Source organism: Muscardinus avellanarius, assembly GCF_963383645.1.
Source record: "Muscardinus avellanarius genome assembly, chromosome: 13".
In the NCBI taxonomy this organism is placed as follows: domain Eukaryota; kingdom Metazoa; phylum Chordata; class Mammalia; order Rodentia; family Gliridae; genus Muscardinus; species Muscardinus avellanarius.
In genome coordinates, this window is record NC_137799.1 from 9,540,441 (window position 1) to 9,566,373 (window position 25,933).

Sequence of the window (25,933 nt, forward strand, 5' to 3'; positions counted from 1 at the left end):
ATAAAACCAGACCAGAAGACTGTTAGTCACCTTCTCACCCTGGGAATCACCTTACTTGTAGCTTTTACATAAGTAGCTTTCATTCAGTGAAGTAGCTACCAAAGTAAATCCACATTACTAAAGCATTTAGAGTAAGAACAAAATAAAATCCCCACACGACCTGGGAGCGAGTGATCGGAACCGCGGCCACCTGCAGTGGGACTGGGGGCGGGGTCCAGCTCCAAGTACAGGTGTCTGCCACCGCGTCTACCTGCCTTCGCCCAGCCCGTGGGGCAGTGGGCTGACATCCCCACTGCCCATTCCAGGCCAGAACTGGCACATACAAAGTTGAAGAATTAAGATTTTTTAATTGGCCTACTTAGAGCTGGTCTTTCAGAAATATCTTCCTTTTTTTTTAAGCTTCTCTCATAATAGCAAGTAGCACGCATCATCTGTGCCCAGATTTGCATTAATTACCATAGTTTATTTCTGTGCATGCCACTCAAGGGCCAGATCCTATTTTTAGTTAGCCTCAGTTGTATTCTGCTCAGCCTTTGCAGCTTCGTAGGACTTGGTACAAGAAGTCACATGCCTGTGGAAACTGTCCCTCCACATAAACCTCTTTGCGCAGATATTGCACTCATACGGCTTGATGCCTGTATGGATTTTCATGTGGCCCACGAGGTGGTGCTTCATTTTGAATTTCTTCCCGCAGACACCACAGCCATAAGGCCGCAGGCCGAGGTGCATGCTCATGTGTCGATCCCTCTGACTCTTGTGAGTGAAACTCTTCCCACACTGACAAGGATACAGCTTGTCAGTGGCTGAGAATCCTAAGTGGGAAGCTTCTTCTTTAATCCCTGTTACCATTTCAATATTCTCGCTGTAGCCTGCTGTGAGGGAGGCCTCCTGTCTGTGCCCAATTAGACTCCCCTCTGACCTCTCTCCAGAAAACTCTTCCATGGAGGAGCCGTAGAAATCAACCTGCTCGTCGTAGTTACTCTCATCGGCCTGCTCATCAAACTCTGCTTCCGCTTTCTTTTCCCCCAGGTGGAAGTCCTCCTCCACTCCCGAGGGCTGGACCGAGTGCTCCGTCTGCATGGTGTTGATGGACTCGGTGACCTGGTGCTCATCGTAGGCTGCATGGACGTCCATGCCCTCACAAGCCTGCTCCAAGCGCTCGGGCTTCACGTGAATCCAGCGTTTGTGAGCCATTATGCTGGGCTTGCTGTACATGGGCCGGGTGTAGTGGAACTCGGCGCTGTCACTGGCCCCTTCCTCCCCGTCCTGGCTAGCCATCTCTGTGCTCAGCCGGTCGTGCTCTGTGGAGGAGTTGCTGGGCAGGTACTCGTGCTCAGTGAGCTGAGACGACAGCTCATCTTTGGTGCTCTCCTCCTCGTTCTCGCCGTCCCTCAGTTCTTGGGCTTTGGGGAAATCAGTGTGGCCCCCAGAGCCCAGCTCAAAGCTCTCCACCAGGCCATTGTAACTACTGCTGCTTGGAGACTGGTGGTCACTGCCATGGTTTAGCTTCTGACAAAGGACCGTCGGGTTCCCCTCTAAAACCTCGGTGCATTTGTCCACCACGTGCCACATCTGGAGGAAGCTGGCTGCTGTTAGGTAGCTAACGATTTCTGGAGCAGGCATTACTAGGCGTCCTGTATAGCTAGAGAGGAGGATGTTCTCAAACACTCTTGGGTTCATCACATCAGGCAAAACAATTCTCCTGCTGTTTTTCAGAAGTACTTGGTCACAAAAGTAGGGTGAACTGGCAGCAAGAACAGCTTTGTGTGCCCGGAAAATGTGTCCTTGGACAACAATGGAGACGTCACATAGCTGCCCTTGCTGGCGCTGCTGGTTCAGCTTCTGCAGGATGGTGCTGGAAAAATCAGGAAATTCTACTCGAAAAGAGTTTGTTCCAGGCTCCATTTCATCACAAATCTTGTTTAGTGCTAGGAGAGAAAGAATAGTCAGTACTAATTTCAGCCTGAAGAGAAACTTAATCTATGCCCTTCTCCATAACTAAAAACTCACAACTTCCAGAGGTCACAAGTCTCTTCCTTGCCTATGGACACCAGTGGGTAGTGGCCACATCCTCAGAGCAAGGCCTGCGAGTGTGGCAGTGCCAAAAGCAGGAGCCACCCACCACCCTCCTGGAATTAACTCTTGGTTTTGCTTCTGCGTCTGTGGGTGAGAAATGGAATCCACAGCAACTGCATTTGTAAGCCATGCCAATCCCTAAGCAAAACAAAGTAAATATTTCTAATCAAAACGAACATGAATCCTATGAAAAGGATTGAATTTTTAGCCTCAGTTTACACTCATATTTGCCAAGTTGTGATAAGACAGCCCCCCCCCCCCCCGCATACACATGCCTGTGTGCGTGTAGACAGAAATGCAGGTGCAAAGGAGAGGGCGAGGTGATTCCAGGAAGGGAGAGGCAAGAGGCTGGAGCCCTGGGGCCAGGACAACCGTGCCTTTGGCCTTTCAGCACTGCAAGGGAGCACTCACTGAGCATTCTTCCTATCTGGTGGTCACCAAAATGTGTAACGAGTTATGACAGTACAAACAGTCCATGCTACTGACAGCAAGGCAGGATATGAGAGAGAAAATATTAGGTAGAAAGGAGACAAATTGGGAAAGAAAGGGAAAATATAGTTTTGAAATCTAGAGACTTCATAATCCTTAACTTCATTTTAGAGGCTCTTCTCTTTCTTAAGCAAAAGCCCTTAACAGGACACTTTTAATCAAGACCTCAGAGCTCCAAGAGCCCTGACCTGCATGTTTTAATTATAATGGCCTGTCTTCACACCTGGACTCCCTGGGAGCTTGGCAAACAAAAAAAATCCCCAAAGGAAGTCTCACTATCTGTCAAGCCCAGGCATCATCCCGGGCCCACCAATGAAATGGCGAGAGCCTGAGGATTCAAAGAAAGGAGACTGTCCACTCTGTCACTCCAGCCCTGCCGTGTCCCCAGGCATCCCCTCTCCGGGTCCCTTATAAAAAGGATTGTAAAGATCCCACAGGCCCCTCACTCTCAAGGTAGCCCACGATCTCCCTTCAACATGTATCCCCACTTTTCCTAAATAAAAACTACCTTTGTCTCTGACTGGCCCATGCTAAAATAATAATAATAATAATTATTATTATTAATATTATTATTATTATGTGTGTGTGTGTGTGTGTGTGTGTGTGTGTGTGTGTGTGTGTGTTTGGTACTGGGGATGGAACCCAGGGGCATTCCACCTCCGAGCTACACCCCCTAGCCTTTATTTTTATTTTGAAACAGGGTGCACTGAGTTGCAAAGGGCCTAAGTAGCTGACGCTGTCCGTGAATCACAATCCTCCTGTCTCAGCCTCCCAAATGCTGGGATTACAAGCACACGCCACCATGCTTGGCTCAAGAAATGCATTTAAAACAAGTCGGATGCACTGGTACAGACCTATAATCCCAACACTGGGAGGCTGACACAGGAAGATCACAGTTTGGAGTCCAGTTTTGACAACTTATACCCTCAGCAACCTAAAAAGATCCAAAATAAGTAAAAAGGGCTGGGGATGTAGCTTGGAGATACTATTTCCTTGGTTTTAATTCCCATTACGAGCCGGGTGTGGTGGCACACGCTTGTAATCCCTGCGCCTGGGAGGCGGAGACAGGAGGATCATGCAGGTTTGAAACCAGCTGTGCTGGCTTAAGAGACCCTGTTTCCAAATAAAAAATATAAAATAGGTCTGGGAGTGTAGCCTGGGGGTAGAAGGGTTCCAGGAACCCCAGTACCACCAATAAATAAATAAATTCCCATTGAGAGAGAGAGAGAGAGATGGATGGATGGATGGATGGATGGATGGATTTAAACTGGGAAGAAGCAGAAGCAAATCAAAAGCATCTCTCTTTACAGGTAACATGACTGTTTCTGTTGCAAAGCATTAAGACTCACATAAAATTCAGTAAAGAGGACACATGTATTCCCATGAAAAAATCAACTGTGAGCCGGGAGTGTGGTGTTAGAAGTTTGTAACCCCAGTACTCGTGAATCTGAGACAGAAGGATCTAGAGTTCTCAAACAGGCTAAGCTACTTGTTTCAAAAATAAAAAAATAAACGCCGGGCGTGGTGGTGCACAGTTGTAATCCCCGCGCTTGGGAAGCGGAGACAAGAGGACTGCACAGGTTTGAAGCCAGTCGCACTGGCTTAAGAGACCCTGTTTCCAAATAAAAAAGTATAGCCGGGCGTGGTGGCGCACGCTTGTAATCCTCGTGCTTGGGAAGCTGAGACAGGAGGATCGCACAGGTTCGAAGCCAGCCTCAGCTACTTAGTGAGGCTCTCAGCAACTCAGTGAAACCCTGTTTCCAAATAAAATATAAAACAGGTCTGGGAGTATAACTCGGAAGTAGAAAGCCTCTGGGTTCCAGCCCCATAACACCAAATAAATAAATAAAAATTAAAAAATAAAAGAATAAGCCAGGTGTGGTGGCACACACTTGTAATCCTAGCATTTGGGAGGCTGAGACAGGAGGATCTGGGTTCGCAGACAGCCTCAGCTACTTAGTGAGGCCCTTTGCAACTGAGTGAGACCCTGTTTCAAAATAAAGAATAAAAAATAGGGCTGGAGGTGTAGCTCCAAGGTAGAATGCCCCTGGGTTCCATCCCTGGTACCTCAAAATAAATAAATAAAATAATAAAATAGGACTGGAGTGTAACTTGGAGGTAGAACACACCTGGATTCCATCCCCAGTACCCCCCCCACACCTTACAATAGCATCAAAAAGAATAAAATGGAGTCAGGCATGTCAGCGCACGCTTGTAATCCCAGCATTTGGGAGGCTGAGACGAGAAGTTCGCAGTTCACGGACAGCCTCAGCTACTTAGTGAGGCCCTCCGCAACTCAGTAAGACCTGGTTTCAAAATAAAGAATAAAAAAAAAAAAAAAAAGGGTAGGGTGCCAAGACTTTGCTGCCCACTCCATCTCGGCATCTACATGTGTGAGAATCCATGTAGTCATCGGCGATTAGCCCCGAGAGAGGGCATCGTCTCTGGCCAAAAAACTCCTCCACTCTTAGATATTCTTTCATAACTATTCTTTTAGTAATGATTTTTTTAACTTTCCACATGAAATTGCTCCGGTGGAAAAAAGATCAGGACTGTGAGTGAAAATTGAATCCATGTCCTGCCGGGCGTGGTGGCGCACGCTTGTAATCCCCGCGCTTGGGAGGCAGAGACAGGAGGATCGCGCAGGTTCGAAGCCAGCCACACGCGCTGGCTTAGGAGACCCTGTTTCCAAATAAAAATGTTAAAATAGGTCTGGGAGTGTAGCCCGGAGGTAGAAGGGCTTCCAGGAACCCCAGTACCACCAAAAAAAAAAAAAAAGAAAGAAAAAGAAAATTGAATCCATGTCCTTTCAGTAAACTTTCAGCCTTGCTCAAATGGTAATTAGATGAGCCTTGTTCAAATGGTAATTAGAAGCAGCATTCCAGTCCACCTTCGACCTTCAATACAGCGACACCACCTGGTTAAAAATAGCTATGTCAAAACAAAGGACAGATAAAATAGATGTGTAAAGATGAAAGAAAGAAAATATGGTGAGAATAAGAAAGTATTTTGTATGAAGAAGAGCTTATCCTGACATTGGCCCGAATGGGAAAGAGAGAATTAGGGTAATCAGAAAAGAAAAGAAAGTTGCAGAGGGTTAGTGATAGGGATATGGATTATTAAAAGAGGAAAAATGCTCAGCTGCTAGAGAAATATATCTGACAACTAAATCTAAAGACCTCATGTTATTTCTTGGTGTTTAAACTGTGTCATGAGTTTGTTTAAGTTTTCAGACAGCGGATAGTATTGCAGACAAAATCCAGCAGACGTTCATCGAAATTCCCTAGATCATCATGAAGGAACATGGATTTTCCTTACGATAACTATATGAAAGCTGGAATCTCGGACTTCGTCCCCCATTATATATAAAGGAGGACATTGGACTAAGCCCTAGGAATGAAAACTCTTAAAAACTGGATTCTTCGAGTGATCTTAAAAACTAAATTCTTCAAGTGATTTTGGGTGTGACTTTTAGCCAAATAGAAGCCTCTGCAGCTGCAAGGCCAAAGGGGGCTGGGCTCCTAGCACAAGGCCCACCTGAGATAATGGGACTGATTTCAAACACAAAGACCTGGAATATCCCAGGCTTTACTTTTGTCTTGTTCAGGGTTGGTAATTTGCATGTGTATCTCTCTTTTGTACCTTGGGTGTTTTGCACTTCTTTTTACTAGAAATTCACTGGGAGAGGGGAATATATAAAAAATCTTGTGTCCAAAATAAAGTGTTCGATTGCACAAGAAGCATTGATCCATGTCAGGTTCTTTTTAAAAGCGCCGATCATAGGATTATTTTCCTAGGAAAGAACCGCTACAGATAAGAATCTGTAGAAAATCACTCTATCCTTCCCCACCTTTACTGAGACCCTCGACCTCTAGCAAACTCGCGCCCCATTGGACTAGCTGGCTTTCGGCAGTAGGGGTGTAGCTAGGAGGTCAAATGCCCCTGGGTTCCATCCCCAGAATAAAGAATAAAATGTTTAGGAATTAACCAAGAAGGAAAAAAAAAAACAAAAACAAAAAACAAAAACCCACCTCGTATATTGAAAACCACAAAGAATTGTGAAAGACTTATAGAAGAAATAAATAAATAGGAAGACATCCCCTGTTCATAGGGTAGAAGACTTAATATTAAGACAACAATACTACTCAAAACAGTAGACGGATTCAATAAAAGTCCTGCCAAAAAACTCAGAGGCAGCTAGGCGTGATGGTGCACACTTTGTAATCCAGCATTTGGGAGGCTGAGACAGGAGGATCATGGTTCATGGACAGCCTCGGCTACTTAGAGAGGTCTTCTGCAACTCGGTGAGACCCTGTTTCAAAATAAGAAAAAGCCCGGGCGTGGTGGCACATGCTGGTAATCCCTGCGCTTGGGAGGCGGAGACAGGAGGATCGCGCAGGTTTGAAGCCAGCCGCGCTGGCTTAAGAGACCCTGTTTCCAAATAAAAAAATATAAAATAGGTCTAGGAGTGAAGCCCAGAGGTAGAAGGGCTTCCAGGAACCCCAGTACCACCAAAAAAAGAAAGAAAAAAAGGATAAAAAATTGGGTTGGGGGTGTAGCTCAGAGGTAGAATGTCCCTGGGTTCCACCCCCCACCCCCACCCCACCCCCGTACCAAAAAAAAAAAAAAAAAAATCCTGCGGCATTTTGGCAGAAATGGAAAATCCTACATCCTAAAACACATCATTTCAAGGGAAGTTTTGAATAGGAAGGCAGGCAGGCAGGCAGGGTGGTAGAATGCCCCTGGGTTCATTTCCCAGTACCACAAAACGAACAAGCAAGCAACAACAACAAAACTTACCACAGGCAGTGAGGCGCCTGCCTGTAATTCTACTTGGGAGGCTGGAACGGGAATGGAGGGCTCAAGGCCAGCCTTAGCAACTTTGCTAAACTTAATAATGATGACTACGATGATGATGATTGAAGACTTGAAGATAGCTCAGAGGTATGACCGAGTTCAATCTCCAGTACCAGAAAAAAAAAAAAAAAAAAAAAAAGGAAAAGAAAGCAAGCTATAGTAATCAAAACAGTGTGGTACTGGCCTAAGGACAGACATACAGGCCTATGAAAGAGAAAGAACAGCCCAGAAATAAACCCTCATACCTATTACCAGTCGGAGTTCAGTGAGGGTGTTAAGAGGATTCATGAGAACAGAGCAGTTTTTAAAACAAAAACACTGCCGGGCGTGGTGGCGCAGGCTTGTAATCCCCACGCTTGGGAGGCAGAGACAGGAGGATCGCTCAGGTTCGAAGCCAGCTGCGCGCGCTGGCTTACGAGACCCTGTTTCCAAAATGAAAATATAAAAATAGGTCTGGTAGTGTAGCCCAGAGGTAGAAGGGCTTCCAGGAACCCCAGTACCACCAAAAACAAACAAACAAACAAACAAACAAACAAAACCAAAACAAAAACACTGGGGAAATTGGATATCGATATGCAAATGAACAAAGCTAGACCCTTACTCAAGCCATATACAAAAATTTAAAAATAAATCAAGCTGGCACGGTGTTGCACACCTGTAATTCTAGCACCTGGTAAATGGAAACAGGAGGATCGCAGGTTCCAGGCCAGCCTCAACAATTTAGTGAGACTCTCAGTAGCCTAGCAAGACCCTATTTCAAAACAAAAAAATAAAATAGTGCTGGGGGTGTTGCTTGGAGGTAGAACAGTCCCTAAATTCAATCTCCAGTACCCAAAAGAAAAAGAAAATCAAAGCTGGGTGTGGTGGCGCAAGCTTATAATCCCAGCATTCGGGAGGCTCAGACAGGAGGATTGCATTTTGAGGACAGCCTCAAGCTACTTAGTGAGGCCTTCTACAACTTAGTGAGACCCTGTTTCCAAAATACAGAATAAAAAAAAATAGGGCTGGGAATGTAGCTCAGAGGTAGAATGCCCCTGAATTTCATCCCTAGTACCTCAAAAAAAGAAAAAGAAGATCAAAGACTTCTACGTAAGAGGTAAACTCAAGCTCTCGGAAGAAAACAGCTGGACCTTGGCTTTGGCAATCCATTCTTACGACAACAGCCGGGCGCGGTGGTGCACACTTGTAATCCCAAACAGGAGGGGGCTGGGATGCGCGGACAGCCTCAGCTGCTGTCCTTGGAGAGTTTATAGCCTGGTAGGGGAGATTTAAAAAAAATGTATGCGACACTGTTATTCAAGGCAAAGTCCAATAAATTTAGTGAGACCCTGTTTCAAAATAAAGAATAAAAACAGGGCTGGGGGTGTAGCTTGGAGGTAGAATGCCCCTGGGTTCAACCCCTAGTAGCACACACACACAAAAGGGCAACAAAAGAAAACTTTTGGGCACCAAAGGATACTACCAAGGGCTAGGGAAGTATATAGCTCGTTTGATCCCCAGAAGTGCAAACAAAACAACAATAAAAAACACTCTCAAGAGTGAAAAGACTACACAGAGAATGGAAGAAAATATTTGCAAATCATATACATAATAAGGGTCTAGTCTAGTATCCAGAATATATAAAGAAATCCTCCAACTCAATAACAAAATGATAAACCAATTAAAAATGGTCCAAGGACACAAACAGATATTACCTAAAGATATAAAGATAGTCATTAAATTTATGAAAAGATGTTCAACATCATTAGCCATTAAGGAAGTGTACATCAAAATCACAATGAGAAACCACTTTGCATTTATTAGGATAGCTATAATTAAAAAAACAAATGAAAAATAAAAAGTGTTGACAAGGAGGTGGAGAGCACGAAATGCCCGTGCACTGCTGACGGGAATGCAAAATGGTGCAGTTGCTTTGGAAAGTCTGGCAGTTCCTCAAAAAGTTATACATAGAATTCCCATATGCTCCACAATTGTACTCTAGGTATACACCCCAACAAGGACTGAGATACTAGCATGCAAATGTTCACAACAGTGTTATTCACTAGAGTTCTAGCAGGTGGAAACAACCCAAATGTTCAGCAATCGAACGGATAAACAAAATGTGGTATCTCTAAATACTGGACTATTATTCAGTCATAAAAATAAATGGAGTTCTGATGCTACAGTACAAACACTGAAAACACTGTGCTAACTGCAACAATCCACATAAACGTGTAAGTTTTACCGATGTGAAATAATCTAAAGTAGGCCAAAAAAAAAAAAAAATGTCAGAAAGAAAGATGGGTTATCAGGGGGCCCAGGAAGTAGGGAATAGGGAGTTATTGCTTAATGGGTAGTTTCTGTTTGGGGTGATGAAAAAATTTTCAAAATAGCAGTGTTAGTTGCACAATACCGAGTAAAATTAGTGCCACTGCACTGTTCATTCAACAATGGCTGAATGGGGCAAAGGATGTAGCTTAGTGGTAGAGTGCCTGCCTAGTACACACGAAGCCCCAGACTCCACCTCCAGCACCATGCACATTAAGATGGCAAACTGAGAGTCATACAGATTTTATCATACAGGAAAAAAATTATTGTCATGTATCTTTTTTAACTGTATCAAAGTGGTAATGGTTCTTGTAACTTACTAAGTATCTGGGCTTTGTCTTTAAATTTGGGTAAATATGGCATTTCTCCATATCCTTTAACCTTAGGAACATGTAAATTCTAAATTCTCTTTCCAGGTTTTCCTGCTATACAGCAATTCTTATGTTCACCAGCAGCTATAATCTAGCTTAAGAATATACTTCTTGTTTCACTGGTTAGAAGATTAACTTACTAAAAAAAAAAAAAAAAAAAAAAAAAAAAAAAAACCCACAGTACACACTACATGTAAGGTACAGTAGAACTGGTAGAGCACTTCAGAGACAAGCAAGAAGCGTTGCTGTCCTCGGAGAGTTTATAGTCTGGCAGGGGAGATCTTAAAAAAATGTATGTGACACTGTTATTCAAGGCAAAGTCCAATAAAAGTATGTGAGAATGACAGCCCACAAGGAAGTCAGAGGCAGCGTCTGGTGCACATAACCCTAGCGCTACCCGTAATATCACTATATATTTGTGTCATCACCAGGTAAGATGACTTGAAGACAGGCATACAGATTTTCTCATCTGCCAAATCCTTACTGCAATTCTCTAAGAAATATGGGAAAATTTCTTTTCCCTGGAAAAAACTCCTGGATCCTAAGGAATAGTGTTATCTACATGCCACAAACTGACTCCTGGATCCTAAGGAATAGTGCTATTTACATGCCACAAACTAAAAAATTAGAGATGTAGCAGAGATGGAACCCAGCTGCAGGGAGACACTGCAACTCCACTTTCTGCTCCAGGCAATCCTGGTTTAGCAGCAGCAATTCCCAACATCCCTTCAAGTGGAGGACCCAGAGCTGAAGGCCAAGGTAGGGTGGGCCATGGGACAGACAGGTGCTGCAGACTGGCAACATTCAGAAGTGGGTGGTATTAGGATCCCAAAGAATGCACAAGCTCGGCAATAAAAACATCTTAGTCAGAAGGCGGGGCTCATCTGTCAGCGGGGCCAAAGACACTGCAGAGGCTCCGGTCCTAGTGTCATGACCCCACCAATACAAAAGAAAGTGCACGGGCTCGAGCTTTCCGGAGAAGCCTGCTGCCCTCAGGCCCCAGCTGTGAAACTCAAGCTGCTGTTGTGGTGGCTCAGTCCTACATTTCACTCATGAACTGAGAGCAGATGTTAACAACACTCAAGGATACAGAGAACCCTAAAAAATCCACCCACAAGGGGGTAAGATTTCAGATCAGAACTACTTAGTAAGGCTCTTTACAACTCAGTGAGACCCTGTTTGAAAAAATAGAAAGACTAAAAAATAGGGCTGGGGGTAGAGCTCGGAGGCACAATGCCCCTTGGGTTCCATCCCCGTACTGCCACTGAAAAAAAAAAAAGATAGAATAAAAAGAATATAGAGCAGAAATTTACACAGGTCACAGAGAACATCAATAAATCCCCTTACACAAAAATGCATAGGGGAAATCTGATTACATGTAATTATACGATGTAAAAAAGCTAGAAATATTGAAAGTAGGGAGAGCCAAATGCAGTGGCACACACCTAGGATCCCAGTACTTGGGAGGTTGAGATGCGAGGAGCACAGGCTTGGAGCCAGCGTTAGCAATTCAGTGAGATCCTATTTCAAAATAAAAAATACAAAGGGAGCCAGGCATGGTGGCGCATGCTTTTAACTCCAGCATTTGGGAGGCTGAGACCAGAGGATCACGGTTCGCGGACAGCCTTAGCTACTTAGTGAGGCCCTCCGCAACTTAGTGAGACCCTGTTTCAAAATAAAGACTAAAATATAGGGCTGGAGCTGGGCGTGGTATGGTACACTTGTAATCCCTGCATTTGGGAGGCGGAGACAGGAGGATCGCGCAGATTCGAAGCCAGCCTTGCTGGCTTAAGAGACTCTGTTTTCAAATAAAAATAGAAAAAATAGGTCTGGGAGTGTAGCCTGGAGGTAGAAGAGTTTCCAGGAACTCCAGTACCACCAAAAAATTTAAAAATAAATAAATAAAAATTGTTTAAAGGCCGGCATCGGAGCCTGCTGTGAGGCAAGGCCGATACTGGGGACTCTGAGGCCAGGATAAGAGCCTGCTGAGGGGTTAGGCTGGTGCTGGAGCCAGTGAGGCCGGCATCGCAGCCTGCCGTGAGGCGTGGCCGGTGCTGGGACCTCCGAGGCCAGTATCGGAGCCGGCCGAGGGGTTAGGCCGGTGCTGGGGCCAGCGAGGCCGGCACCAGAGCCTGCCATGAGGCAAGGCCGGCACTGGGGCCTCCGAGGCCGGGATTGGAGCCTGCCGAGGGGTGAGGCCGATGCTGGGGCCAGCGAGGCCGGCACTGGAGCCTGCCGTGAAGCAAGGCCGGTGCTGAGGCCTCCAAGGCCGGGATTGGAGCCTGCCTTGAGGCAAGGCCGGTACTGGGGCCTCCGAGGCCAGGATAAGAGCCTGCCGAGGGGTTAGGCCGGTGCTGGGGCCAGTGAGGCCGGCATCAGAGCCTGCCATGAGGCAAGGCCGGTACTGGGACCTCCGAGGCCGGGATAAGAGCCTGTCGAGGGGTTAGGCCGGTGCTGGGGCCAGCGAGGCCGGCATCGGAGCCTGCTGTGAGGCAAGGCCGGTACTGGGGCCTCCGAGGCCAGGATAACAACCTGCCAAAGGGCTAGACCGGTGCTGGGGCCAGTGAGGCTGGCATCGGAGCCTGCCAATGAGGCGAGGCCAGCATCGGAGCCTGCCGTGAGACATGGCCAGTGCTGGGGCCTCCTAACCCGGGAACGGAACCTGCTGAGGGGTTAGGCCAGTGCTGGGGCCAACGAGGCCAGCATTGGAGCCTGCCGTGAGGCTAGGCCGGTGCTGGGGCCTCCGAGGCCGGGATTGGAATCCTGCCAGGGGGTTAGGCCGGTGCAGGGGCCAATGGCCAGCATCGGAGCCTGGCGTGAGGCAAGTTCACTCCTGCGGCCTCCAAGGCCGGGACCAAACCCATCTTAGGGGTTAGACCGGTGCAGGGGCCAGCGAGACCAGAACTGGGGCCTCCCATGAGGCAAGGCCGCTGCTTGAGCCAGCGAGGTCTGGATCAGTCCTGAGTAGCCAGGCCACTACTGGGACCATCAAGAGTAAGATCAGTACTTGCAACGCAGCATGCACAGAGAAATATCGCAGAAAATATAAATCAGACGCTTCTCTTAATCAGCAATAACTAGGAGGAAAAGGGCAACAGGAAGAGGTTGAGCTATAGAAAGGGCCCTATAGTGAAGCAACTAATGTGACCAATCAGAGGGTATGTAATACTGGAGGACGGAGCCTCTTTAAAACGCAGGAGGTACATAAACAAATGTATCAAAGTAAATCACCAAAGAAGCGTGGGATGGAGGGAGGGGGAGGGAATGGGATGGGGGCTGGAGGAGGGCTAATTGGATGATGTGTGCTTGTATATCCTCTCAAGTCTTGTACTCCAATGTGATTGATATATGACTACAATGCACCAATTTAAAAAATAAATTAATAAAAAAAAGAAAAAAAATTGTTTAAAAAATTGGGCAATAAAGGAAAAAACTATAAGCCATATATTTATTAATACAGAAAGCAAAATTTTAAGTCACATGGCATTCTAGTTTATTGACTAGAGCCTCTTGTGGGTACAGTGCACTGAGTATGGGATGTTGAAGAAACTGAGTTACTGGGTCCATGCAATGGAGGGCACCATCCTAGACTACGTAAATGACCATGAGGAGGCTATTTCAAGAGACTTTTCAGAGCCGGGGAAGGTGGTGCACACTTGTAATCCCAAAATTCGGGAGGCTGAGACAGGAGGACTGCGGTTCACGGCCAGCCTCAGTTATTTAGTGAGGCCCTCTGCAACTTAGTGAGACCCTGTTTCAAAATAAAGAATTAAAAGATCGGGCTGGAGGTGTAGTTTGGAGGTAGAATGCCCCTGAGTTCAATCCCCAGCACCACAAAAAAAGAGAGACAGACAGACAGACAGACTTTTTTGCTCTCCCGGTGATGCAGATGTTTACCTGAGCTTCCTTTTACAAGTGACAGGGAGTAGTGGGGGCAGATCTAGAAAGGATCAGTGGAGCTACCTCACTGAAGAGTGCATCTGAGTAGATGTGGCCCGTGCACAGCACGGAGAGTTTCAGGAAGCGCAGTCTGCCGGTGCACTGAAGCACGGGGTCTGAGGCAGAGGCCAGCTACAAGACTTCAACAAGTGAGGATCAGGTCTGAAGCGATGACTGTGACAGTGGGTTTGGAAGTGGGAGAGACTGACAGGGCCTACAGAACTGGAAGGGGAAGATGCAGCAGTGTAAGACAAAGCAGCAGCAGCAGCAGCGAGAAAGTGCAGAGCCGGCCTACCTAAGGAGACCATATGTGCAGATCATGGAACTACTGAATGACTCTTATCCAGAATAAGGGATTAAAACAAACCTGAACAGCCAAGTATCTGAACAGACACTTCCCCAAAGGACACAAAAGATGCTCACTGTCATTAGTTACTAGAGCAACACAAATCAAAACTCTGCGGAACCCCTGCTCACCTGCTGGGTGGTATGACAAATGAAACAGACGTCAGCCAGCGGCAGTGAGGATGTGTGATTAGAACCTTTATATACATGCAAAGTGCCGCGTGTAAGATGGTACAGTTCCTGTGGAAAGGGTTTGGCAGTTTCTCAAATAGTTAAAAATAGAGTTATCATATACCCGGCAATTTTCCACTTAAGTATATGCCCAAGGGAAACGAGACACATGACGTCCACATAAAAACGTGTATACCAATGTTTGTAATGGCATTATTCATAAAAGTCCAAAATGGAAACAATCTGTGTCCATCAACTGATGACTCAGAGATAAACGCAGATTAGTGAGCCAGGTGCCATGACACATACCTGTAATCCCAGTACTTGGGAGGCTGAGAGGAGGACCGCAGGTTTGAGGCCAGCCTCAGCAACTTAACATGACTTTGTTTCAAAATAAAAAGGCTTAGTCCCCAGAAGTGAAGAAGAGAAAAGAAGAAAAGGAAAAAGGAGAGAGATTAGTGGCTGATAACAACTAGGGATAGAGAAAACAGGGAGTGAGAGAGAACTGGGTTTATCTTAATGTGGCCAAAAGGTCTAAAGTTCAATTGTGGTGATAGGACTTTTTTTTTTTTGGTGGTACTGGGGTTCCTGGAAGCCCTTCTACCTCCGGGCTACACGCACAGACCTATTTATACATTTTTATTTTGGAAACAGGGTCTCCTAAGCCAGCGCACATGAATGTACTAAAGAAGCTCTCAAGTACTTAGGGATTATGTCTATGTGGACTATTTAGCATGCACTGGGCTTTATCTCTAGCACCATCAATTAAAAATTGGTGAATGAAACCTATTTGAAAAAGACTAATGGAAAGTAAACTTGGGTGCCAGTGCCAAATTTGAAGGTCCGTGACTGGGTGAATGGGAAAATGTCGTCATTTGTAGAAATAATAACAGCAACTACTATTTGCTAAATATATATGCGAAGATAGAAAATACACATATGTATACAGATAGAGTTGCCCCTCAGTATGTCCCAGGACCCTCATCAAAGACCAAATCTGCAGGTGCTCAAGTCCCTTGTGTAAATGGCGCTGTTTGCATGTGACTCAGGCATATGCTCCAGAATACTTTGAGTCATCTCCACATTACCTGCAATACCTAATACAATGGAAACGCTAGGGAAATAGCTGTTAGACTGCGTTGTGAGGGAAAGACAAGGAAGAAAAGTCTGTACGTGTCTAGTACAATTGCGGTTTTTCTTTACTAACTATTTTCAGTCTGCAGGTTTAATCTATGGATGTGAAAGCCATGGATAGAAAGGACCAACTGTACAGACAGTGCTTCACACACTAGAGCGCACGTCTGTGCAACACACTTTATATACTCAATCCCACGAGATAGGTTTTTTATTCCCATGCTATAAAATAGGAATCAGAAAAGAGGCTAAAATATTTATTGCCAACTAGTAAAGGTGAAGCTGAGATTGAAGTTCAAAGCACTTATTCAGGCCCATGAGAGTCTGAACGATAGGACAGTAGGGAAGGCAAGGGTGATACGATCTTCACTAATCTAAAGCCGGGCGTGGAAGCACGTGCTTGTACTTGGGAGGCTGAGACTGGAGAACTCTAAGTTTGTCGCCAGTCTCAACTTAATGAGGCCATCTGCAACTTAGTGAGAGCCTGTTTCAAAAAATAAAAGCTAACCAATCTAATTCAGATCATAAACAATACATTCATAAACTCTAGGACACACACCATCCTCAGAGTTAGCAAGGTACTAGCAAATGTAATGTATATATATACATATATAAATGTTAACTTGGACATAATTTTTTAAAAAGTCCAATAGCAGCCAGGCGTGGTGGCACACGCTTGTAATCCCCGTGCTTGGGAGGCAGAGACAGGAGGATCGCGCAGGTTCGAAGCCAGCCATGTGCGCTGGCTTAGGAGACCCTGTTTCCAAAATAAAAATGTATAAATAGGTCTGTGCGTGTAGCCCGGAGGTAGAAGGGCTTCCAGGAACCCCAGTACCACCAAAAAAAAAAAAAAAAAAAAAAAAAAAAAAAAAAAGTCCAATAGCAATCATTCTACTAAAACAAACTTAAGAGTCCCACCTATTCTCTCTATCCTTCAGGAAAGCTATCTGCTGTTTGACTTGTGCTACTGGAGATTGAATTCAGAGACATTCTACCTCCAAGCTACATCCCAGTGTTGTTTTGTTTTTTATTTTGATAGGGTCTCACTAAGTTGCTGAGACTGGCCTCGAACTTGCAACCCTTCTGTCTCGGCCTCCCAAGTGCAGGGATGAGGATGCGCCACTGCACTCAGCCGCTATCTGTCATTTTTAAAATAGAAGATGAAGACTCTGAACTAGAAGAACTCCAAGACCCTTTCCAACTCTAATGAGCTGAATCGTAGCCGCAATCTACTATTCAACCAAGGAGGTGTGTGTCAAGTTCCATACACCATTTAAACAAGGACTAAATATTTTAAAGTACGGCAATATCACAAGGAGGCAGACCCACCAGCTACTTGTCTTGAAACCCTCTAGAGATTTCTTTAATCAGAGCATATGGCAATTTGCATGCTTGCTGCAGAAAGCACATTTAAACACAGTAAATGTTGCGTTAGTAAATTTCAAGTCTGGCACAAATGTGCCAACACCTCATGCCTACCAAAATTCTTTACATTAGTCAAATGCTTTGCAGTCCACAAAGCATGCTATGTAAACCTGGGTTTCACAACACTCTGAGTCAATCATCATGCTCATTTTTAAAAAGATGTACACCTAAGCTTAGACTGAAAGACCTGTTCGAGGCTGCACATCTCAGAAGGTGCACGCCATGATTCAAAGAGAAGTATAACTCTGAATCTAATTCTTTTTGTAAGTTAAAAAATAAAGCCGGGCGTACGCTTGTAATCCCCGCGCTTGGGAGGCAGAGACAGGAGGATCGCGCAGGTTCGAAGCCAGCCGCGCTGGCGTAAGAGACCCTGTTTCAAAAAATATAAAATAGGTCTGGGAGTGTAGCCCGGAGGAAGAAGGGCTTCCAGGAACCCCAGTACCACCAAAAAAAAAAAAAAAAAAAAAAAAAAAAAAAAAAAAAAAAGCCATTTAGCAAAGAACTTTCCCTGAAATTAAATGTTTCTATCACAGCAAAGTATGGTAGTGACTTGCCTTGATATGTCACTATTTTTTCCCCAGAAGACAAGAAAATATCATCTAGTCTAGAGCCATTAAAAATCTTGACAAAGCCGGGCGTGGTGGCCCATGCTTATAATCCCAGCACTTGGGAGGCTGAGACAGGAGGATCGCGCAGGTTCAAAGCCAGCCTCAGCAGCTTAGTGAGGCTCTCAGCAACTTAGTGAGACCCTGTTACCAAATAAAGTATAAAATAGGTCTAGCCTCCAAGTATAGCCCAGAGTATAGCCCGAAAGTAGAAAAGCCCCTGGGTTCCACCCCCAATACCACACACACACACAAAAAAAAAAAATCTTGACAAGCTGGGCGTGGTGGTGCACGCTTGTAATCCCGGTGTTTGGGAGGCTGAGATAGGAGGATCATGGTTCGCAGACAGCCTCAGCTACTTAGTGAGGCCCTTTGCAACTCAGTGAGACCCTGTTTCAAAATAAAGAATAAAAAATAGGACTGGGGGTGTAGCTCAGCAGTAGAATGCCCCTGGGTTCCATCCCCAGTACTGAAAAAAAAAAAAAAACCTTGACAAACTGCATTATTACTTTTGCTTTAAAGAGAAACTATTATAGTAAACAGTTTTAAAAACTGTATATTAGCAAGTTTATAGCTTACCTAATGCAAAGTCGTATTCCTGGGATAAAGTTCCTTATGCCATGACCATCAAAAAGCAGTATAAATGAATGAGAAGTAGGGGTCCATTTCTCAGTTTTGCTTCAAATTAAATCACACTGACTTCTGAAATGAAAAGTCATGTTGAAAATGTAAGAGATGTTGGCAGTACTTTTTTTTAAAATAAACATGTAGAGAAGCAGAAAGAAAGCCAATCAAGACTAGCGTTTCTGAGCCAGGCATGGTGATGCACACTTTAAGTGCAGCATTTGGGAGGCTGAGAGAGGAGGACCACAGGTTTGAGACTACCCCCAGCTATATAGTGATGCCCTCCGGAACTTAGTGAAACCCTGTTGCAAAATAAAAGAAGAAAATATAGGGCTAGGGGTATAGCCTGGAGGTAGAATTCCCTGGGTTCCATCCCCAGTACTACAAAAAAAGAGAAAAGACTATTGTTTTTGGTGATACAAACTTCTGTACCCACATTTCTTAGCTTCTGCCTTTGTTTGTTTTACGGTACTGGAGATGGAACCCAGGGACATGCTACCTCCGAGTTACACCCCAGCTGTATTTTTTTTTTTTTTTTAATGGTACTGGGGATGGAACCCTTCTACCTCCGGGCTACACTCTCAGACCTATTTTTTATATTTTATTTGGAAACAAGGTCTCTTAAGCCAGCGAGCCTGGCTTCAAACCTGCATGATCCCCGTCTCCACCTTCCAAGTGCAGGAATTACAAGCATGTGCCACCATGCCCGGCAAGTGTTTTTATTTTTATTTATTTTTATTTTTTTTATTTTTTATTTTTATTTTTGGTGGTACTGGGGTTCCTGGAAGCCCTTCTACCTCCGGGCTACACTCCCAGACCTATTTTTTAACATTTTTATGTGGAAACAGAGTCTCTTAAGCCAGTGAGGCTGGCTCCGAACCAGCGCGATCCTCCTGTCTCCGCCTCCCAAGCGCGGGGATTACAAGCGTGGGCCACCACACCTGGCTTTATTTTTATTTTTTAATTTTTTTTTGCAGGTCTGGGCATGGAACCCATGGACATTCAACCTCCGAGCTATACACCCTGCCCTATTTTTTTTTCTTTTTTTGAAACCGGGTCTCACTGAGTTGCAGAGGGCCTCACTAAATAGCTGAGGCTGTCTGCAAATCACGATCCTCCAGTCTCAGCCTCCCAAATGCTAGGATTACAAGCGTGCGCCACCACGCCCAGCTCAAGTCACCACGCCCGGCTCAAGTGTTTTTATTTTGAAACAGGGTCTCACTGAGTTTCAAAGGGCCTTGCTAAGTGGTTGAGGCTGTCTGCAAACTGCAATCCTCCGGTCTCAGCCTCCAGCCTCCCGAATGCTGGGTTTACATGAATGTGCCACCATGCTCGGCTCTTGCCCTTGTGTTTTTCAATTCAACTGAATTAATTTGTTTTGTTTTTGCTGTACTAGGGATTGAACCCAGGGGCATTCTATATCTAAGCTACACCTCCAGCCTTATTTTATTCTTTATTTTGAAACAGAGTCTCACTGTTACAAAGGGTCTCACTATAGGTGAGGTTTGCTATGAACCTGTGATCTGTCTCAGTCTTCCAAGTATTGGGATTACAATGTGCACCACCACGCCTGGCATGCATGCGTGCGTCCTCCCCCCGCCCCCTTTCCTTTGATTAAAAAAAAGTCTTATGTTGCCCAGGCCTGTCTCAAATCACTGGGTTTAGACCAGGTGTGATGGCACACCCTTGTAATCCCAATAGTTGGGAAGCTTAGACAGGATGATTGCAGTTTGCAACCAGCCTCAAAACTTAGTGAGGCCCTCTGCAACTTATTGAGACTCTGCTGCAACACAAAGAAAAAAAAAATAGGGCTGGGGATTGAGCTTGGAGATAGAATGCCCCAGGATCAATTCTCAGTATGGCAAAAGCAAACAAACAAACAAACAAACAAAAAAACCTACTGGCTATTGGGTTCCAATGATCCTCCAGCCTCTGCCTCCAGAGTATGGACTATGGTTGTGCACCACTGTTCCTGGTTCTCTGCATTTTCTTTAACTTATTTTGAAATAACTTTACATTTACAGAGAAGTTGTAAAGATAGTGCAGAGTTCCCAATTTCCTTTAACGTTAACATCTTAAATTATTATGGTACATTTGTTAAAGTAGGACATCAACATGGTCAATGCCTATGTAATTTTGCAGATTTAAAACATCCTTTGGGGGAGAGGGGTGCAGCTCAGTGGTACTGTGTGCACTTAGCATGCACAAGTCCTCGGACTTAATCCCTGGCACACAAAATAATTTTTAAAAATTTAAAAAATGTTGTTTGGAAAATGTGCTTTTGGTCTCCTGACTGTTGTCAATCAGCATTCATATATCTTTTCCTAATTCAAACACTTTAACCAGAGGACTTAGTAAATTCAATTTTAAGATTTTTAAAAATATAAGCCCCCTAGTCTAGAAATGTTTAATACTCTCTTCAATTTTAAGCTAGAGCTGAAATGTTTTAAAACTTTGAAGGCAAACATTCAATTGAGGTAAACTCTTTGAGATTCAAAAGAAAAGGTATTGTTCTGGGCACTAAACCTCCACTTCCCTTACTAAACCTCATCCTTCCATTACATTCAACAAAGCTCTGTCTGTCTTGTGTGGTACTGGGGACTCAACACAGGCTAGGGCTATCACTGAGCTACATCCTCAGCCCTCTGTATTTTAATCCAGTCTTCCTAAATTGCCTAGAGCTTGTGCTATCCTCCTGCCTTCACTTCCCAGGATGCTGGCTGGAATTACAGTATACCACCACACCCAGCTCCAAGACATTTTAACTTTTTAGTTTCATTTTGCCTTCTGGTACTGGGGATTGAATCCAGAAGCATTCTACCTCTGAGCTACACCCCCAGACCTTTTGAAAAATTATTGTTTTGAAAAAAGGTCTTGAGAACTGGGCATAGTGGTAGACGCTTGTAATCCCAGTACTTGGGAGGTTGAGACGGGAGGATAGCAGGTTTGTAGCCAGCTTCAGCTACTTAGTGAGGCCCTCTGCAATTTTGCAGGACCCTGTTTAAAAATAAAGAAAAAGAAAAAATGGGCTTGGAGGCAGAATGCCCTGGGTTCAATTCCCAGTACTGCAAAAACAAAAAGCAACAAAAAAAAGGGGGGGTGGTTCTTGCTAAGTTGCTGAGGCTGGCCTTAAACATGCCATCCTTCAGTCTTAGCCTTCCAAATGCTGGTGTTATAGGTGTGTGCCACCTTGCCCAGCCAAGGAAAAGTTTTAAAGTAGCCCCTCAATGCATGTTAATTCAGGATAATTTGCTGGACATATTAAAATTATTAACTACAAACATAAAAGAAAAAAACCTGTTTCTCAATAGTTATAAATAAGACAAAAGTCTCTGTTCTAACTAGCAATATAAATAAGGTGCAGAGAAAAACTTCATGAAAATGAATCAAGAGCACTGATCTAATGGATTTGAAGGCACTCCCGACATTTAAAATCTCTGCAATGGAGATGACTAGCAGGTGGCAGTTCTACTTGCTGTCCCTGCCTAAAACAACACTAGAGCTCTCCTGAGAGCCGTCGATGTTTCTGATGACACCATGCACACAACTCTGACTGAAAAGCATTCAGAAAGGCAGGGCTTGGGCTGTTAGGTTTAATGAGGACTTTCACCACTGTATTTCTCTATATATTCTTTTTTATAGAGACATCAGAATATGCACTGACATTTTTTTTTTTAAGTCTAAGTAAGTCAAAGTATTTCCAATAGGAATAAAAAGAATCAGGCATGGTGGCACATACTAGTAATCCCAGTACTTGGGGAGCTGGGACAGGAGGAGCACAGGTTCCAGGTTAGCCTCAGCAATTTAGTGAAACCTTCAGCAACTGAGTTAATCCCTGTTTCAAAACAAACAAACAAAACATGTAAAAAGTCCTGGAAGTGTAGTTTGGAGGTTTAATCCCCCGGTGCCAACAACAACAACAAAAGAAAAAGAAAGTCCAAATGATAAGCATTATGTTGTGGCTTAATTGGCAGTGCTTTTCTCTTCTTAATAATACATTAGCCGGGCGTGGTGGCACACACTTGTAACCCCCGCGCTTGGGAGGCAGAGACGGGATCGCGCAGGTTCGAAGCCAGACACGCTGGCTTAAGAGACCCTATTTCCAAATAAAAATATAAAATAGGTCTGGAAGTGTAGCCCGGAGGCAGAAGGGTTTCCAGGAACCCCAGTACCACCCAAAAAAAAAAAAAAAAAAAAAAACCTCCAAAAAAAAACAAAAAAACACAAGTAATACATTAAATGATGGATGACATTTAAGATTCAATAAAATACATAATTCAGCTGTTAGATCTTATTAGAAAGTAAACTGAAATTTAAACAGGAGAAAATCAAAACAAAGGCATCCCCACATAATAACATAATTTTGTATTATGATATTAAAATAGTATTTTCCCAGCAGGGCGTGGTGGCACACGCTTGTAATCCCCGCACTTGGGAGGTGGAGACAGGAGGATCGCGCAGGTTCGAGGCCAGCCGTGCTGGCTTAAGAGACCCTGTTTCCAAATAAAAAAGTGTGAAAATAGGTCTTGGAGTGTAGCCCAGAGGTAGAAGGGTTTCCAGGAACCCCAGTATTTTCCCAACCTTACAAGTATTCTTCATAAGAAGACTCAAATCTTTCTCCAAAGTTCCCTCCTTAGGCAGTAGATTTCTGCACTAGTTTCAAAGCCGGTGGAGGGAGGAGAGCCAAGGCTGGAATCTGCTGCAAGGAGAAATCTTGAGGAGGACTTTAGCCAGATTTACTTAACAAAACTCCTTTCCTAAGACCCTCAGCTGTATCTGCTGCTGTGAAGAACAGGCATAATAAACACAGGGTCCACTAAATGTTCCTGACAGCTACAGAATACATTTTGAAAATCTCACTTAAAAACACCCTATTGGTTTCAGGAGTCTCCAATGAGGAATTTTTTTGTGGGTATTGTGTAAAATATATATAACATAAAACTTACCTTTTTTTGTGGTACAGGGGTTGGAACCTAGGGGCTTTCTACTTCTGGACTACACTCCTAGACCTATTTCATATTTTAATTGTTAACAGGGTCTCACTAAGTTGCTGAGAGCCTCACTAAGTAGCAGAGGCTGGCTTCGAACCTGCATGATCCTCCTGTCTCAGCCTCCCAAGTACTGGGATTACAAGCGTGCCACCATGCCTAGCTCCAAAACTTACCATTTTTAAGTGTATGATTCAGTACTATGGTATTAGTACCTCCACAATACTCTGTAGCCATCACCATAATCCATTTCCACCTTTTCCCTCACCCCTCAAACTCTGTATCCACTGAAAAATACTGCGACCCCAGCCCAGCCTACTTCCTGTCTCTATAAATTTGTCTATTCTAGGTACTTCATATCAGGTCTCAAAAAATTATTTGTCCTCGTGGCTGGCTTATTTCTCCAGTGGTGCTTTAATAAGGCAGGTAATGACTCCTAATTATTAAGTTTCTCTGAAGACATTAAAAAAAATCTCTGAGCTAAGTTTACAGCTATCTCAGAAATCCTGCTACTGTTCCAGGAGCCCACAAGGCAGGAGGTCTTAGTCTAAATCTTCCTTAATTTACAGACAGGTCTAGTTAAACAGCTGTAACTCAGAGAGCAGGTTCCTGAGAGCTCTGGAGGTCATCTGGGGAGCAGGTGGAGGGATGTACGTGAAGAGATGCAGGTCTGAGAAGGGCTCCGACTATCTACCTTGACGCGTGGTTAGGCTGGGTGACACCTGTCAGAGCCAAGCCCACAGAGCGGTGGAGTCACTGGGAATGTCACCCGTACAGCTCGTACAGGGAGTTTCACGGGGTCATGAGTCACCTTCCATGGCTCAGAGGTCCGGGCAGGCCTGCCCCGCCCTGCCTAGACAAACCCAGTTAGGAGAAACAGAAACGAGAGCCTCAAAATTGGCAGAAAGAGCCTGACAGATGGCCAGAAGCCGGCCTAACATCCAGGCTCTGAATGAGGAGGGCTGAGGGCCAGAGCCGGGGTCAAGAGACACACAGAGGAAGGTGGGGACAGAAAGACAGACAGACAGACAGACAGACAGACAGACAGACAGACAGACGGGGTCCAGATACACGAGAGACATCTCGAGAGGGGTAAAGCGGAGAGAAATGCTAGAGACCAAGCTGGGAAACAGAAAGGTCAGGGACAACAGGTGACAGAGCCCGCGCCGGAGGGTAAACACAGGGGCACCCGGGCTCCGAGAAGTCCGGGCGCAGCCTCTGCGGCAGGCCAGGCCCGGCCGCTCGCACCCCGCGCCGGCGGGGGCGGGATCCCCGAGCGCCCCCGCCCGCAGCCCGGCCGCCGGGGTGACCTTGGCACGGCCGCCGGGGGCCCGGGCGTCGCGGCCGGCGCCGGCGGTGGAGGCGGCGGGCCGGACGAGGGCGGCCGGGCTCGCGACGCCCGCGCGGCCTCAGCAGCATCCCGGTGACGCCAGGGCCCCACCGCGCCGCCGGGGCCCGCACCGCAGCCCCCTCCGCCCTCCCCGGCTCCTCCTCCTCTCCTCCCGGCCGCCCGCCGTCCCGCCGCCATACCTGTCGCGGGCTCCGCGCTCGCATCCCCGGCCCGAGGGCCCCTCGCCGCCGCCGGCCCCAGGCCCGCTCCAGCCGTAGCCCGCCGCAACACCTCGGCCTGCGCCTCCCGCCCCCGGAAGCGCTTCCCGGGCCCGCCCCCGAAACTACCAGTGCTTCCGGGGGTGCGCCAGCGGGGCGGCGGTGTGCGCATGCGGGATCCCGTTCGGGGCGGGGCGTCAGGGGAGCCCGCCCCGACGGCCGCGCATGCGCACCTGCAGCACAGGCTGGCGCGGGCGGGTCAGGGTGAGTTAGGGACTGAATGTCCCGATGGAAAGCAGGGAGCCAAAGCCGATTCTAAGCCCTCTGAAAGCCTTGACCTACCTCGCTTGTCTAGCAGGTTATGACAGTAATCTGGTCTGCCTCCACCTCCCACAACTCGCTATTTGACGCGTCGTGGATGGCTCAGAAGATGGTCCCTGGAAGGACCCTCTGGGTGGCTTGGCACTGTGCGGGGGCACCAGGGTCGCAGAAATGGTGGGACGGGAGCACTTCCTCCAGCTTCCAATTCTGCTACCCCCGACAACCCCCCACCCCTCCTTTCCCTGTACCTCCTCCTCCCCGGTTCCCTATCCTCATTGTAAAAGAAAGGCGGGTCTTGAGTGGTGGGACCCCAGCCTGTTTAAGAGAAAAGGCCCATCTTTGTGTATGAGCTAATTCACACTAACCCGAAATCCAGGCAGTCGCGTGGATTCGGTCGAGGTGGCCTCTGGACGTGGGATGGGTGCTGTGGTGGAGCCGGACGTTTCTACAGTCTCCTTCCTAGCTGAACGTCTCCAGTCTCCTGTGTGTCTGTCTTGCTTCTTCTTGGCCTCTAAAACCAGTGTTCAGAGAGGAGGCTGGGGTTTTCTGAGAGAATTCTATAAGGAAATTCTGGGAAACAGAAATGTGGATGGGTGCAAAACTCGTTAAAGAAGATTCTGTTCTGATGCCATGCTGAATACCTGTAATCCCAGCACTTGGGAGGCCAAGACAAGAGGAATGCAGCTTGGAGCCAGCCTGTGGAAATTTAGCAATACTCTATATCAAAACTAAA

General features: G+C 45.9%; 1 protein-coding gene across 1 annotated transcript; it reads right to left on the reverse strand.

Annotated features, from left to right (window-relative positions):
- Nucleotides 1-501: 501 nt before the first annotated feature.
- ZBTB43 (zinc finger and BTB domain containing 43) lies at nucleotides 502-1,923 on the reverse strand (the record flags this gene model as incomplete). The annotated part of the gene is made up of 1 exon (XM_080708440.1): nucleotides 502-1,923. The coding sequence occupies exon 1, from the start codon at nucleotides 1,903-1,905 to the stop codon at nucleotides 502-504; it is 1,404 nt and encodes a 467-aa protein (XP_080564566.1). The 5' UTR covers nucleotides 1,906-1,923.
- Between the last annotated feature and the right edge of the window lie 24,010 nt (nucleotides 1,924-25,933).